This window comes from Magnolia sinica, chromosome 9, assembly GCF_029962835.1.
Source record: "Magnolia sinica isolate HGM2019 chromosome 9, MsV1, whole genome shotgun sequence".
NCBI classification, from domain to species: Eukaryota; Viridiplantae; Streptophyta; class Magnoliopsida; order Magnoliales; family Magnoliaceae; genus Magnolia; species Magnolia sinica.
Window position 1 is genome coordinate 11,420,247 of NC_080581.1, and position 18,419 is coordinate 11,438,665.

Here is an 18,419-nt window from a genome sequence, read left to right on the forward strand (position 1 = left end):
TAACCATCCCATCAATATCTTCAAAAATGGATGGCTAAGAAAAAATGTCTAACTTGTAGAGCGATGAATCATCCAATCAGTATATTTTTTAAATGGTACACCAAAAAACTTTTGTTGCACCTAATGGATAGTCAGGATGAATATATTGGACCGTCCAAATGTCTCAATGAAACTAGGGTCATTATAACTTATAAGTGCTCTTGAGAGCACTCGATTTTATCTTTTTCGCTGAGAATGACGAGAGCAGGCGCTTTGCTAAGCGAACATGCGTGTGAAAAAAGCTAGTGTGAACGCTACACACGTACACACGAGCCAGCATGGCATATATGTATGAGATCTAATCCATCCATCAGTTTTGTCCTACCTGGAAGATGATTTTTCATCCGTACAATCAGTAAGTGGGCCCCAATATTTGAAACTGGTGGATTGGCTAGAAGCTTCATACAAGTTTTTCAGATCCGTACATTTGTTTTGAAAAGTATGGTCCATATGACACGTGGATCAATCTGATTATTATTTATAGAATTGATATAGTGTTACCATTCTGATGGATGGATTGGATTGGATTAGATCTCAGACATATCGTATCACACTGGCACATGTGTGGCGTGTACATAAGCTTTATTCTACATGCGTGGGGACTGAGGAAATCTCTGAGAGCATTTTTTAAAATCTTCAAAGTCAAGTTACAAAATGCCCCCACAAACTCAACTTGCTGGTCCTATAAAAGAAGGCCCTCTTGCTTCAAACTTCTAAGCATTTCTAGCCCTCTCTCTCTCTCTCTCTCTCTCTTCAAAATTCTAAGCATTTCTAGCGCTTGATATATCTCTCTCGTGATGAAGTCTGAGGAAGGGAAGAGATATGCACTGCTCTTGGCAGCTGCTGACTCAGAGTACGCGAAGAAGGTGTATGGAGGATATTTCAACGTGTTTGTAGGAGCATTTGGAGAAGAGGGACAAACATGGGATTTGTATAGGGTGGTTGAAGGGGAGTTTCCAAACATGGAAGAGCTTGATAAATACCATGGTTTTGTGGTTAGTGGTAGTCCATATGATGCATATGGGAATGATATGTGGATTCTCAAGCTTTGTTATCTACTTCAGATCTTGGATGCCATGCAAAAGAAAGTTCTAGGCATTTGCTTTGGCCACCAGGTATGTATGTATGCATGCATGCATGCATGTATAGGTATGGTTTTTGTTCATGTTTGTGTATTTTGTGACATGGGTTTTGTATGGCACTTCTAAAAAATGCTATCTAGGCATTTGTTTGGGTATCATTTATGTATGTATGTATGTATGTATCTATGTATGTATGTGATGCTGGTGACTTTTTCTTCATTTTTTTGGAATTGATTACATGGACTGTGTTGACCCTTTTGGAAAAAATGATATGGGTTGGACCCATGCAGAAGAAAGTGATAGCCATTTGTCAGGGCACATGTATGTTATGCTTGCGATGGTGGTGATTTTTGTCTTGTATTTGTCTTTGCTGACGGACCTTTGTCTTGTGTACGGGATGTCATGCAAAAGAAAGTGATAGTTCTATGTTTGGGCACCATGTATGTATGTATGAATGCATGTATGTGTGTGTATGGGATGGTGGTGATTTTTATTTATGTTTTTGTGTTTGATGAAATGGGTTTTTATTTTTTCATGTATAGGTGTTGTGTCGTGCATTGGGTGGAAGGGTGGGGAAGGCAGATGGAGGATGGGACATTGGATTGAGGAAGGTAATGATGGTCGAGGACATGCCCCCATGCAAATTCCTTGATGGGTTAGAAGACATCCCTCCTTGTGTTTCTATCATTGAATGCCATCAAGATGAGGTACATGCTCTCTCTCTCTCTCTCTCTCTCTCTCTCTCTCTCTCTCTCTCTCTCTCTCTCTATATATATATATATATATATATATATATATATATCCCAAGCTTATATTGATGGGAATTTTTAGAGAACCGTTAGTGCGCCTAGTTGCATGGTGAAACTTAGACACTTGAATCGATCCATCAGGATCATTCGTTTGGTCTGGAACATGGATTTATGGGTACCATGAAAAAATTACACTGATCAAGTGGTTCAATCCATCTTCAATTTGGCCTTATCTTTTAGAACCGTTCATTTTCCAAGCTACGCTGGGATGGTTATGATTGCCTGATAAAAGGGACGCTTTAGAACAACAAGCAATCCACGACGGTCACCAACAAATGGATGGCTCAAATAAATGATTGATCTTGTTTTATATGTAGGCCATTGATTTGATGCATTGAAGGGTACGAACGGTGTGGGTTTTGCACGGAAGCCAATAACATGTAATCCAGACGTAATGAACGGACTGGATTGATTGATGGGATTGATAAAATAACTCGACGCAGCTAGTGCACCGAGAGCACTGGATGGATCATCACTGTTATAAAAAAAAAATGCATTAGGACGAATTATTTGATACTCTGTAAGAATATTATGCTTGATACACAGGCACTCAGAAATTACTCACGTGCCTGAAATTAAACCGACTAAATTACCGGACGCATAGTCGTTAAGTCACACTTAAAAGAAAAAAAAAATCAGATTTATTGAATAATCCTAACATCTTGACTAGTGGACACTTGACCGTTGAAATAGAGCCACTGTATATTTTATTTTTAATGGTCAGAAAAATCCGGTTAGTTTTCGGTGCATGATACATCTAACGTGGGGCCCATTTTTGGACATTTTAATTTGTATAAACCGTGCGCCAAGTTTGCAATTTCTAAGTGGCTGCGTATCAGGCACCACACTCTACCAGAGTATGGAAGTTTTCCGCACGTGGTTAAAGTCATAAAAACCTCTGCAAATTTTCAATTTAGTCGGCGGGGTTATTCCGTAAATAAAAGGTTGTATTAGGGCAAAACTGTTTTAATCGGAATAACCACTTTTCTGACGTTCGCAAGATAGTAGGAAAAAGACCCCACGTATTTTGGTCGGTGGATTTAAATGGTCCGTACAAGCTGAACGTTGCTTTGAAATTGAGTGGGCCCCACAGTGGATAGTGATAAGGCAAGAATCGCCCGGATTGGAAGATCCTCACCGTTGGATCTGGAGCCAAAAATGACAGATAATTACCTGACATTGATGTAGCTAGGTTTGCAATAGTTAGGGCCACTTGGAGAATGAGTGGTATACGGAGATTACACGTGTGTATGGGTACGTGTTAGGGCAGTAAATGGGCTGGGCCATGGTTTGCTTGGGCCTACATATGGACCCCACCAGGCCGAACTGGCCAGACCTGATCAGACTCTTGATCTTTACATGCACCCAAGGTGTGTGTATGAGGTAGGATGAATCGTGATGGAGCTAATCATGAGGTCGAGCGCATAGTACCTTTTCCAATATATATATATATATATATATATATATATATATATATATATATATATAAATAAATTCTATAAAATTGATAATTTGATTGATGAATACAAGAAATAAGTTCACAGCCCTTTAAATAGGAATACTAAGTAATAAGAGAAATTTCAGAATCAGACTATAACTAAAACTCTTAGAAGCAAAAATTAATATAAATAGTAAATTTTCTATTTATAATAAAAACAGAAATAAACATGGAATTCGACCGTTGATGTGATGGAATTTCGCAAATTCGGCGTAGGCAACCCAGCTATACCGGGTTATTTGGATAAAGTAGCTTGTCCTACCTTAAAATTATGTATGGTACATTGGCTAACTCATTCCGATTTACGAGATATACATGTTTCAAGGTTCTGATAATCTTGATGACTTCTGCTTCTGATTGGACCTTCTATGATCCATTTTGGACATGAAAGTGTCTACAACCGCTCTACGTCAATGTAGGTATGCACATAGAATCACAAATGGACTAAGATAAAGGATGTCCAAGTCCTGGCCGTTGAACGGCCAACCCATGACCCTTTAAAAGCAGACCTGGACCCAGGTTGGGACAAGCCAGCCCAACCCAACCACCCTGTATGCATGTATGCATGTGTATGTATATATACTATTGTTTTAAAAATACCATCCACCAATCAATGGCCCATGGCACAGGTATAAGAGGTCCCCATTGGATATATGTATGTATGTATGCGTGCATATATATGATGTATTTTTAAAGAGAAGATTCACCAATCAATAGACAATGGTACTAGTGCATCAGGTCACATTGTATATGTGTATGTATGTATGTATGGTGTAGTTTTAAAGAGACCATCATCAATCAATGGACAATGGCATAAGCATGGTAGGTCCCTACTATGTGTGTATGTATATTGGTGTAGTTTTAAAAAGAGCATTCACCAATCAATGGACAATGACACTAGTGTGAGAGGTCCCACTCTATATATGCATACATGTATGCATGTATGTGGTGCATTAAAGAGATCATTAATCAATTAATAGAGAATCTCACCGTGTAGGAGGTCTAATTCTATGTATGTATGTATATGTAAGTAGAGCACCTTCTTACGTGAGCAGCCATGAGCACCTTTGCACACATGTCATGGGCATAGAATCTGAATGGTCCACATGATTTGGCATCCCTTAAAACCTTGCAAGCCCAATTTCTAACCTAATCCAAGACTCTAGTGGGCCATGGAAAAGAGAAATGCAAATCAAGGGAGAAAATTGTTTCCTTTTTTCATGTTCCACCAGAGTTTTATATCCGGCTGAAAGTTGGACTTGTAAGGTTTCAAGGGGTGCTGCATCATGTAGATGTTCAAATTCTACACCCACAACACATGTACAAAGGTTCTCACATAAGGTGAGCAAGTGAGCATTCCTTTATGTATGTATAGATATAGTGTACTTTAAAGAGACCATTCACCAATCAATGGATGATGGCGCCATCATCCATTGATTGGTGAATGGCCTCTGTATAGTTATATATATAGAGAGAGGAGGAGGTTCAGGTACCATGAGGTCAACCTGCTCAATTGGAGTGGAGATTCCTCGTTTCCACACTTGAGGTCTTGGCATCGATCCCTAGCGGGGGTGGCGGGTGGCTAACATGTGTGTACTGACATGGTGTGTACTAACAAGCTAACCTATAAAAAATAAAAAAATAAAAAATAAAAACAAAAGAGGTCAACCTCATGAAGTAAAGGTTCTATGCGGATGCATCTACCCCGTCAGTCAAACCCACCATTCCATGGTGGGCCTAGGGCTTAAAAATCAAGTCAATCAATGACTTGTGTGGGCCACACCACATACAAAAGTTGAGAGGATTTCCCTCCATTAAAACATTCATAATCATTTGTTGGGCCCACTGAGATGTGGTTCACAAATCCAAATTTCAGGTGGGCTCCACCAAATGCCTTTATATGTTTTAGGCATGTCTTGGTATGATTTTAGATGGTATGACCCACTGAGTTCCGTACACAACTAATTTTTGGGATGTCCCATAATTTAAAGAACCATCAAATGCACAGTATTAATGTTTAACATGCGTCACGGTGAGGCCCACACAGCTCGACCTTATGGGAAATTCCCATGAGCTCAACCCTATAGAACCTTTTCCCACTATATATATATACACACACACACACATGATATTTTTTTCAAGAGACCATTCACCAATCAATGGACAATTGGCACAGGTATGGGAGGTCCCACCAGGGGCAGAGGTGATCGCCATTTCAGAGAAAACCGGAGTGGAGATGTTCACAATCGGGGACCACATGTTAGGCATCCAAGGCCACCCAGAATACACCAAAGACATTCTATGCAACCTTATAGACCGCCTCCTCATTAACAACTCTATAGAGGTAACTAAACATTGTATCACATGCAAACAACATCCGAGCCGTCCAAATGGTGGACCCCACCATGAAGATCATCTAACCCAAAAATCATGCGAACCCACTTGTGAATCGACCTGATCTTTTACACCACCTTTTGGACTGCTCAGATGGTGCAAGCATGTGATGTGTTGGTTGATTGTGTTATGTGAACCGTTTAATCGTCGATTATGATTATTTGATTGAATTTTTATATATATATTCAGGTAGGGTTCGCCAACGATGCGAAAGCTACATTGGAGGCAGGTGAGCCATGCAGGGAATTTTGGGAGAAGATCTGCAAGAGCTTTTTAAAAGGAGATAATTCATGATGGCATGGATGTTCTTCTTGCCATTGCATGAAGTCATTATCATGTATGGTGTCTTTCTTTAATCAAAGAAAATGTAAACATGCCTAACAATGCATGGTTAGATGTTGATTATGCTAATACATCCACATCTATCATAAAACAACTGATGATGTAATAACATCTTGCTTTGGGTATTTTATATGAGCAATTTTACCTTTTTTTTTTCAATATTTTGAGGCCCACCTGGGAGAGTTGGCTGGTCAAATCATTGATCCAGACCGTCCATTAGGTTTGGGCCGCTCTTTATCAGTCACCGTGAAAAAATTACATCGATCAAAGGGACTTTCCATGGAATCAATGGGACATATCATTTGATATTTGTGGCCCACTTCCGATGGACGTTGGGATTTGGTTGACAATGGTGGTTTTCGGCACATGATGGTCAAATCATTGATCCAGACCGTCCATTATGTTTGAACTGCATTTCATGGCCTACCATGAAAATTTTACACAGATCTGAGGAAATTTTCCGTCCAATCAATGGAATGTGTCATTTGATCTGGTCTGGACCACTGGTGTTAATGCACACCCGTGACAATATGAAATCTTCACGTTTTTTTCTTTTCTATTTTTGTATTCGTAATACCAACCGTTTTGATTGTATGTTTTGGACAGCTATGGCATGTGGGCCATGCCTTCCAAAGGAAGGTAACAGATGTGGACGAGAATAATGGTAATGAAAGAGACAGACAGAGTGAGGAATTATATTATAGTTAGCTAGCTCGAAGACATGCATAAAATGTTCGTGTTTTTTTAAAAAAAAAAATCTTGCGGTACGTTGCGGCCATGATTCAATGATCCAGACCATTGATATGTTAGGTCCGATCATGGAGATCTAGACCATTGGTATGCTAGGTTCAAGTGTGGATGGACCATTTGTCAAAAATCTACTTGGTATGATAATCCTAACCTTTATGGGTTGCAAATGGAAAGTCGAGAAGGGAAACACATGAAAGGCCAACATTCAACTGAAAAGGGACATGATTGGTGTCCAAGATCTTTGAATTGGAAAATTTTTGTGGTATGGCCTATCTATGATGGGGCCCAAATGACCAATGGTCCGGATCATTAAAACATGAGCCTCACTTGTACAAATGGAAAACTTGAACAAAAATGCATATCCTCCATTCCGAATTATACTACTGGTGTGTTAATGGAGTACAGAGGTTGTGACGTGGAATCATATTTCTTGGTGATAAGTAAATTTAAATATTACGGTTGAGTAACTGCAATGGGCCTCGCTAGGGCTGGACTCAGGGGCTCAGTGGCGCCCACAGTGATATATGTGTTTTATCCAAGCTGTCCATTCATTTTGAAAGACTAGTTTAAGGCATGAGCCCAAAAAGGAAGCAGATCGAAGGCTCAAGCGGACCGCACCACAGAAAGTAGCGGTGACAATGACCCCACCGTTGAAACCTTCCTAAGGCCCACTATGATGTTTACTTGCCATATAACTTGTTCATAAGGTCACGTACCTGGATGAAGGAAAACATAAATATCAGCTTGATCCACAACTTCTATTGCCCCTAAGAAGTTTTCTATGGTAAGCATTCAATTCCCACTATTTCCTGTGATGCGGTCCACTTGATTATCCAATTAGCCTCATTTTTTATCTCAACACATAAAATTATTTTTCAAAATGGATAGATGGCATGGACAAAACAAATACATCACCATGGGTTCAATAAGCCCCTGACAAGACATCCCTTTCTAGCTAGTTCCTAATAGTACCCAATGGTGCGCTAGCCTTGGCCCTAGCCTGCCTATAAGGAAAAGATTTAAATGATCAAAGATTTGAAATAATCTAATTTAAAATTTTCTTTTGGTATCTTATATTCACAACGTTTTTCATGATATAAACACTTCGGCCGATTGAAAAAAATGACCCAGATCCAAAAATATCTTTAAAACACATATACGATGAATAAGAACTACTAACAAATGTCTTTAAATCGCCTTTATTTTACACGATAGTGGACCACTTGATGATTGGACTAGGCTAATGGATTAGCCCTGGCCACTCATCATTAGCCTAGACCGAACACTGGACCAACTTTTAAGCTTGAGCACTTTAAGGGAGTTATGAAACTCCATAATACCCATAGTCATACGTAATTTATCGAAGTGTTAAACCTAAATATACTAACGTTCATCTTTAATCACCTCACATGTGCCACACATATGGTAAATGAGCCAGTGATCATCTTCGATTGCACCCCCGAATTGCCATTATGTCAAATGTGCCAACATGCCATATATGCCACCATCCACATTCTCTTGTCCCACATATACATAGTCCCATACGAGCTAACGTGCCACATGTGCCATTGTCCATCTTCTCTTGAACCCAGGTATGCTAATGTGCCACATGTACCATGAATCTTCTTCTCTTGTATCCCACATGTGTATACTTTCCTCATATCACATGCACTAACATGCCACATGTGCGAACTGCCAATGTGCACAACCATTACCATCTAGCTTTTTAACAGCCCACATGTGTCATATGTGCCAATGCATATCTTGTGCCACGTGTGCCATTGTACAAGTGAGAGCACTTCACATGTGCCACAGTTTAGCTTTCCAATCCCACATACATTACACATACCACGTGTGCCGCCGGTCATCTTTAAGCATCCCACATGTGCCACATGTGGTAAACATGCACATGGCAGTGACTATCAAGAAATTTGTTTACTCGGGCAAACAACAAACTTGGAAATAGACAGTAAATTTATAGAAAAATCTTATTGAAAAACAAATGAAGAAAATAATATTTCATTTTCCATGGTTCCTTGAAAATTAGGACCAATACTAGGACCCTTTTCAGTTAAATCTGGAATGTTTTTGTATCTCTTCTTAACCGTCTATCCGTGGCCCACGAATTGAAAGGTTAAGAATGTTTCATTGAGATAACCATGGGCTTTAGTATAAGAATTGAAAATCCAAAGTATGTAGACTGGATGGGAGAGCTGATAAAGAGCTGAAAGACAGAAGTTTGGTTGAGACCTGATAATGACGTGGAAAGGGTCATGAGAATGGACCAAAAGACGGTGAGAGACTATTAATGGGGAGAAAATCAACTTGTTTTTCTGAAGATGGGCCTGTTTGGACACACTTGAGCTAAAGAGGGTTTCCACAAAAGGAGATTTTAAGCCAACTTTTTTAAGTCTACCATATGAAAACCAATATCGTTGAGTCGCATTTTAGCACCTATTTTGTCAAGTGGGATGGTGAAACGGGGGTTTGCAATGTGCATCCAAACGCGTATAAAAAATTCCAGCTTGGATTAGATGGGAATTTACGCCTCAAACGCCCCTTTGGAGGGTGTTCAAACAGGCCCTAAGAAAGATTAAAAACCGATATCGAGAAAGCATATCTTACCTAACAATTTCTTGCTCTTTGCTTTCGACTTTCGACTTTGGTTTTACTAAGTTGCAAAGACTTTGCAAGCGAGTCGGGCCCCAACTGTCTAACAAACCTTAGATAACCAAATGGCTATCATTGTTTGTGTCTAGCCCAAACGACAGGCAGCCAATGGAACAGTTAGGATCATCCAATGAATGCCATTTTTAGGTTGTGGCATCTTTACACTAGACCCCACCTGATGAATATTCCAAATCATGCTGGCGTCGCATGGTTCGGCCCAATCACGAGCGTCCATTGGGTGTCTCCCGAATGGGTTTCACTAGCACCACCCTCTGTAGTTTATATGCACAGCCATTCATCTTTATGATTGATGTTTGTTATAATAATCCATCTCAAAAGACTAGATATTGCAATTCACTCAAACATGGAAAGTGAGTAGTTTACAAACTTCTCAGCTAGACTGGGGAAGAAACCAACCTAGTGAATAAAACAGAATCCAAAAAATGGAAGAGGATGGAGCATAGTTCCAAAAATCAGTGACTCAACTCGATACTTGGCAAGACAACTCGATAGTGCATAACTCACTGCATATCGAGTTGAGTCGAGTTTTCAGGTTTTTGAACTATGGGATGGAGCAATCTGATCAGCAGGGGACATCCACCATGCAACACCGGATGCGTGGCAGGTAGGTCAGCGGATCTGGACCTCTATCTAATGGTACTGTTTGCAGATGGCCCACATGAAAATCACGCTGAAAAGATGAACATAGCCATCAGTTTGAATGTTGACCATTAATCATTTACAATTTCAGGCCACTCTGCTTCTAGGTAGGATGGTCCAATCGGTGTGATTTCCAGCTGTGGGGCATGGCCCGCCAGATGAACAGAGTGAAATAAACAACCTTACCTGCCATTAATTAGGTAGCAGGCAACCGAAAGCGTCTCGCTGATCAAGCACGCCAAAGGTAAAACCTCCACACCAATCTATTACAATCCTCTCTGCATGCTCCACCAACAGATGAATGCTAACCTTGCTGATGCTGCCTCAACATAAGTCTAGAGAGTGTTGATTACCTTTAAAATCACATCTTGTTAGTATCAAAATCCGCAAACGATCTCTTCATAATCTGCATCATGCGTTGAAAAATCCACATTAGCAACATAATCAGACCTCCCAATCTCCTCCATCAGCTCCCCCAACATCTCATAAATCTCTTCGACTCGTGGGTGAGACCTATCTTCAGCATTGAATGTGTGGACCTTGTTCTTCACTTCAATCCAACTCCAACCAGGGACCTTTCTCAGCCCTCTATCCCTCATCACCCTCTTGATCATAGCTTGTTCACCCCACCTTCCGAAGCCTGCATACATATTTGAGAGAAGAACGTATGTGGAGTGCTCTTCAGGCTCAAGTACTAGAAAAAGCCTTGCTATCTCAATAGCCATCTCAATATTTCCATGATTTCTGCATGCACCCAACAGAGTCTTCCACACCATGGCATCTGGTTCGAATGGCATTGATTCTATCAGTGCTTTTGCCTCGTCAAGATGCCCAGCTCGGCCAAAAATATCGACCCCACAAGCATAATGTTCCATCCGAAGTGGGATCCCATGGACGGGTTCCATTGATCTTAGAAAATTCGAGCCTTCTTCTACTAAACCAACATGACCACAGGCAGACAGAATGCCAACAAATGTTATGTGATTAGGTTTTACCATGCTTTCTTGCATTTGGGAGAAGAGATCAAGAGCGGTTTTACCTAGCCCATGTTGAGAGTATCCAAAAATGATCGAATTCCACGTAATTGAGCTGTCTTTTTGTGTTTCATCAAAGGATCTTCTCGAATCTTCGAGGACCCCACATTTAGAATACATGAATATCAGGGAACTAGCGACGAAATCATTTGACTCAAAGCCCAATTTAAGAACCAAGGCATGAACTTGTCTACCCAATTGGAGGACTGCTAAATCCGAGCATGATCGCAGCACCACAGAAAAAGCATAGTGATCAATCTCCTGATGGGATGATCTCATCCTTCCGAAGAACCTTAAGGCCTCTTCACTCGATCCATTTTGTGAAAACCCAGTTAGGATTGAGTTGCAGGAGACATTGTCTCTTGAGTCCATAGAATCAAAGCACTTTATTGTGTCTTCCATAGATTTATCATCCGATTTGAGATACATCGCAATCAATGAATTTGCCACAAGGATTGTATGCTCAAATCCTGTTTTTGTTACTAACCCATGTAAGAATTTTCCTTAATTTTGTTGTTCTTGTTCGAAACAAGCGCTTATAACACTAGTGTATGTATACATATCTTGATCAATGCCGAGCTCTTTCATTTTGACAAAGAGCTCAATGGCATTGGCCACACGATCATGCCATGCATAAGCCGCCAACATAGAATTTCATGACACCAAATCTCGAGTGGCTTCCATGTCATCGAATACCTCTACAGCATCGTCAATGGACCCACATTCCGAATAGGCCGTGATGGTTGCATTGCAGGCGATGGTGTCAGATGTCCAGCCATTTTTAATAATCTTGGCATGGAGCTGAGATGTTAATTTATAAAACTCGGGTTCATCAAGCAATGTCAGGACACTGGCGAACGTGGCCTCGTCAGGCCGCATACTGATCCTTTCCATGCAGTTGAGAAGCCAGAAAGCATTAGCACAGTCATCCGCTAGACCGCACCCTGCGATCATGACATTCCATGACACTGAATTACGATCCTGCATCCTTTCGAAGACAGCACTAGCATCTTCAATCCTCCTGCATTTCGCATACATGTCCACAAGCACACCTCCTGAGAATACATTTTGTTCGAAACCCATCTTGATAACAACTGAATGAATTTGCCGGCCAAAACCAACGCAATTCACGCTCGCGATGGCTTTAAGAGTGCTCCCAAATGTATACTGATCAAGCCCGAATCCGCCCATTCTCATGGCCCTCAAAAGCAGCCACGCTGCTTCATAATCCCCGCCATTTACGTAGCCTGCGATCATTGAATTCGAAGAGACAGTGTCTCTTTGAGGAATTTCCTCGAACAGGTTGCGAGCATCGATTAGTACTTCGCATTTTGATTACGACGCAAGTACGGTGTTGGCCGTGTATGTGTCTGCAATCATTCCGGTCTTGATAACGTGCGCATGGGTTCTCACTGGCGTGTTCGACGGTTTGGTTTGGATGTAGCGCAGGATAAGGACAGGGCGGGTGCTGTGGCGGGAGCAACGGCCATAACGGTTTCTTCGAGAAAGGTATTGAAAGGGGCTCTTCAATGTTTCTATATAGAACATGTGAGTTCGTTGTTCTGACACCTTCTACTAACTCTTTTATTTCAATCTAGGGCTGACAATGGGCTGGGTCAAAGGCCTAGGGCCCACTGATCTCGGTCGGCGCATCTGGCCCGTTAGATTGGGCTAGGGCTATAAATTCACCGCCTTATAGATGAACAGCCCCTGTCAAAATAGGCCCATTTATTTTTAATCTGGCCCATTAAATCGGGCAACGGCTATAAATCCAGTTTTCAAAGAATAAACTGCAGTGTCTCACCCTTACGTTTACAGATGTTGTGAAAGCCCACTCAATGGCCCATTCACATTTCTAGTTAATCTGGACCATTAAATTGGGCTAGGTCATAAACCCAGTTTTAAAAGATAAACGGCCTAAGCTAGATCTTACATCTACATGTTTTCTAAAACTAGGTCCAATCACAGGCCCAGGCCCATTTATACTTAATCCAAACCGTTAGATTGCGCTAGGGCTGTAAATGAATTTTCCGATAGATAAACGGCTGGATCTTGAGCTTTGGTCTTCAAATTTTGTGAAAAGGCCCAATCATGGACCGGGGCCCATTTATAGTTAATCCTTCCTATTGGATTGGGCTAGGGCTGTAAATCCAGTTTCTGATGGATAAATGGCCTTGAGCCTAGATTTACAGATTTTGAAAAAACTACGCCCAGTCATGATCCCAGGCCCATATAAGTTAATCTGGCCCGCTAAGGCCATAACTCATTTTCTGACAGCTAGGTTTCGGGCTGCACACGAACCGAGTTAGCTCGCTCGACTTGACTCGAAAAATCTTGATTCGACTCGGTTCGAAACCGAGTTGGAGCAGAGCTGAGCTGATTTTTTGAGCTCAAAATTTTTTAAACCAAGTTCGAGCTTGCCCGAGCTCAACTCGACTCGGATCGAACCCAACTCATATCGAACCAGTCCAGTGACTCAGTTACTTTGATATTGATGTTGCTCACCAAATGTTTGATGAAATGACTCAACAAAGTGTTGGCCGGTGGCAAGAAGGTATGTCTCATCAAACAAATACATTTTTTTTTCTTCTTTCTTTTTATGTTGCCTACAAGGTGTTTGATGAAATACATGTAAAACCGCTGATAGTGTTTTACATACAATGAGAATTTGAAGGTGCAATCGATGTGTTTGTGAAAATGCCGCACAGGTGAACTTGGCTCGATCTTGGCTCGAACTGGCCCGAGCTGCTGATCGAACCGAGCCAAGCTGGCCAGTCATGCTCGAGGATCGAGCCGAGCCAAGTTGGAGCTGAGTCGAGCTGTGCCAAGCTCGACTTGGATCGACTCGTGTACACCTCTAGCTAGGTTGGACTGCAGCTATAAATCTAGTTTCCAAAATATAAATAGCTTGGCCTGTTGATGGCTTTTGTAAGACTAGGCCGAAATAAGGGCCCAGGCCCAGTTATAATTAATTTGAACGGTTAGATTCGACTAGTGTTATAAATCCAGTTTTCACTTATGTTTACTTATGTAAAACTAGGTGCAGTCATGGGCTCAGGCCCATTTATAGTTGTAATGGGCTAAGCTTGGTCCTAATATATATTTGTTGGATAAAAAATTTGAATGGCATAGTGGGCCTAGTTTTGAGCTTTAAAATAGATGGGATGGAATGGCATAGTAGGGCAAATTTAGGACCATGAGTCAGTACTGAAAATAGGCCTAACTTGAATGAGTTGCATCCTCTACTTAGATGAGTCATGATTCAACTTAGGAGTGAATGAGTTAGTTAAGTTGTTGTTCTAAAACAATGACGTATAAAGTATTTAAGTTGATTAAATTCCTTGTTTTTTTTTTCAAAGCTCGGGTTCTATTTACTGACAATAAGATCTCATTCTATTGTACGGATGGGATTAGAAATCCGTCTAGTACCTAAATAGATACGTACATAAATATACACACATGTATATATACATACATACGTATGTATATCTATGTTGGAAATTATACATATTAATGTATTTCTGTATAATGTGGAAACTGAAAATTGCATAATAATCTGAAATCAAGATAGGCTGAAGCACGTCTGAAACACTGTCCTTAAAGCGTTATTTACCCCTACTCAAGTGAATTGAGTATGCTGATAGGTTACAGGCAAACCGCTTCTAGGATACGACGAGCCTGGTGTGAGTCTGCGTTTAGCAAACACGAAGGCCTACCAAATGGAACTCTTATACACTCTATTTAGCAGAATTACAATATAGAAAAAGTCTCAAAAGAGAAAGAAAGAGAAGAAATTTCTTTTGATTTAGACCACTCCACTGGTCAGTTCTTCAGCCGCTGGTTCAGATGAATCATTTTAGACCACACCGTTGGTCTGTTCTTCTAGCAAAGGTTCACCCTTGCTGTCTTGCTGGAACCACTGGAGTATTAGAGAGAAGTAGTGAGCTGTGTCTCAATTCGTATGGGTCTGCTAGAGTGGGGTGAGAGATGGTTTGGAAACCCAACCAGACCCTCCTTTTATAGGCTATGATGGCTGGGGGTTATGGTCCAGGGAGTTAAATCCCATGATCATTTTCTAGCCATTGGAGAAAACTAGCCGTTTTATAGCCATTTTCTGACTGTTGTGCATGGGCCATTAAGTTGTTGCATGCTGACTGTTGTGAGACAGCTGCTAGCCGTTTTCTAGCTGTTGGGCTAGCCATGCAGCATTACAGCTGGACCCTGCACTAACCGCATAGCTGTTACAGATCTGCTGCAACAGCTCTATTTTTCAACCCTCTATATATTCTGGAGGACTCTCATTCAGTCCTCTAGTCTTCCCTTCATCCAGTCATCCACCTTAGTCACTAGGTCGCACCGCGACTCGCACTCGTCTCGCTCCGGTTCACTCAAGGTCGCGAAGGAGCGACCCTCCGCGACACGATGCGGACGTGCGAAGTGCAAAGTGCGCCACTAGCGCCTCTACAGCCACACTGCCTCACATGCCCACGCCCTCGCACCAAGCCCGTGCCCGTGACCGAGACCTAGACCGAGACCGAGACCAAGTCCGAGTCCGAGTCCGAGTCTGAGACCGAGACCGAGCCCGAGCCCGTGCCTGTGCCCGAACCCGAGCACGAGCGCGGGCACTGGAACACGCAAGGTCCATAGTCCAAAGACTAGGTAGGTAAATATTATAATACTCCACATCTTTCATATAAACCACAGATTTTTCTCTTCTCTTTTCCATGTGGGACTATTCCCAAAAACCCACAAAATTATGTTTTTCAAAACAACTTTTTATATATTATATATTATTTTATTATTGAAATATATTTTATTAAAATCAATATTTTTTGCAATAATCACCCACTTGATTTTATAAAAAATATTTTCTCGATTAAGCAATACTGCCAGAATAATAAGCTTATATGCATAAAGAAAGATATCTTTCGATTTTAATCTTTCCTTAGTGTAAGTATCTCAAAACTCTATCGAAATGATTGGTAGTCGCAGCTTTGAACCAGTTATTCCTAGATAACAGAATTGGAAATACTACACACATATTCGTTATGTGTTTGTTAGAGTTCCCATAATGTTGCTCAGCACAATTAATGGCCATGTGCTTATCCTAATTCGTGAACGATCCTGAGAGAAAACTCCTAATTCTCATGAGAGATGGCACCATCTCAACGTTCATATAAGTAAAATCCTTTCAGTGTCTCCGTTACTATAAGATATTTGTCCTTATAGACCGAATTTCATTAAGAGTTCTAAGACTCAACCCTCTATCGTAACGCTCAACACTTATCTATTATGGATGAGGTTGTATAATTTGGTGCTGAAAACTTTTCACATATCAGTGACTTGTTATTACCCATTAAACCCAAAATTAGAGATTTTCTGACTTTAGGTTGGGTTACCATCACTGGTGGAACTTTGGTTGAAGAGTTTCAACCCCATCCCTCTAGATGTAGCCTTTACTGCCTCTCTCGGTAGAGGTTTAGTGAAAGGATCTGCTAGGTTATTGCTTGATTTCACATAAGAAATAGCAATAATTCCATCTCGAATCAATTATCTGACATAATCATGTAGAAGACTGATATGTCTAGACTTACCATTATAAGTGCCGCTATAGGCTCTAGCTAATGTGGCTTCACTATCACAATGTAGTGACACAGCCGATATAAGCTTTACACAGAAATGAATTTCTAATAGAAGATCCCTTAGCCACTCAGCCTCTTTGTTTGTTACATCCAGGGCTATAAATTCAGACTTCATAGTCGAATGCATTATGCAAATCTGTTTCTTGGATCCCCAAGATACAGCTGCACCTCTTAGGGTGAATACCCACCTTGTAGTAGACTTGTTGTCCCCTGCACTCGATATCCAGCTCGCATCGGTATATCCTTCCAATACGGCAAGAAACTCTGAATAAAATAGTCTTAAGTCTTTGGTTGCTTTTAAGTAACCAAGGACTCTATTGATTGCATTCCAGTGTTCAGTACTAGGGTTACTAGTAAACCTACTAAGTTTACTAACAGCATATGCGGCATCAGGTCTAGTGCATTGCATAGCATACATAAGACTCCCTATCGCACTCGCATATTCTAATTGTGCAACTGATCTTCCAGTATTTTCTTTTAGCTTGATACTTGGATCAAATGGGATCTTTGCTTCTTTTATATTTAGATGGTTAAACTTGTTTAGTATCTTCTCAATATAATGAGATTGACACAAAGCATAACCGTCACAATGTTTTTTAACTTTGATACCTAAAATGGTATCAACTTGTCCAAGATCCTTCATTTTAAATACAGAAGATAGAAACCTCTTTGTTTCAGTCACATTTTTCATTTCATTACTTCTTATTAACATGTCATCAACATATAGACAAATAATAACGATAGAACTACCATCTACTTTATAATATATGCATTTGTCAGCTACATTGTGCATGAAACCATGAGACAGTATTTTGGAATCAAACTTCTCATGCCACTGTTTTGGTGCTTGTTTTAATCCATACAAAGATTTGACTAATCTATATACTTTGTTTTCATTTCCTGGTAGAACGAAACCTTCAGGTTGTTCCATGTATACCTCCTCATTGAGGTCACCATTCAGGAATGCGGTCTTTACATTCATTTGGTGGATGTGAAGATGATGTATAAAAGCTAACGCAAATAATATCCTAATGGATGTTATCCTAGCTACAGGTGAGTATGTGTCAAAGTAATTTATCCCTTCTTTTTGTCTAAAATCTTTAGCTACTAGTCGAGCTTTAAAGGTTTGGATAGTCCCATCAGTGTAATATTTCTTCCTAAATACCCACTTACAACCTATGGGTCTAGAACCTGGAGGTAAGTTTACTAGTTCCCGTGTTTGGTTTGATAATATGGATTCTATTTCATCATTTATAGCTTCTTTCCAGAAAGCTGAGTCTCTAGAGGATACAGTCTCTTTATATGTTTTAGGATCATCTTCTATAGTCATCACTATAGGTATTTTTCTTATAACATTTTTTCTATCTCCTTCTACAAGATGATCCTAAGGATAGTGAGTTCTCAAAGAACTCAACATCTCTTGATTCTATTATTGTATTAGACTCTATGTCTAGAAGTCTATAAACTTTACTATTTTGTGCATACCTTATGAAGGCGCA

At 40.5% G+C, this 18,419-nt stretch overlaps 1 protein-coding gene and 1 pseudogene across 1 annotated transcript; one reads left to right on the forward strand and one right to left on the reverse strand.

Annotated features, from left to right (window-relative positions):
• Nucleotides 1–768: 768 nt before the first annotated feature.
• LOC131256889 (gamma-glutamyl peptidase 3-like) lies at nucleotides 769–6,318 on the forward strand. Its single transcript, XM_058257973.1, has 4 exons — nucleotides 769–1,154; nucleotides 1,664–1,828; nucleotides 5,605–5,772; nucleotides 6,012–6,318. The coding sequence occupies exons 1-4, from the start codon at nucleotides 837–839 to the stop codon at nucleotides 6,114–6,116; spliced, it is 756 nt and encodes a 251-aa protein (XP_058113956.1). The 5' UTR covers nucleotides 769–836; the 3' UTR covers nucleotides 6,117–6,318.
• A 3,315-nt stretch (nucleotides 6,319–9,633) lies between these two features.
• LOC131254866 (putative pentatricopeptide repeat-containing protein At3g25970) lies at nucleotides 9,634–12,826 on the reverse strand (annotated as a pseudogene).
• Nucleotides 12,827–18,419: the final 5,593 nt, after the last annotated feature.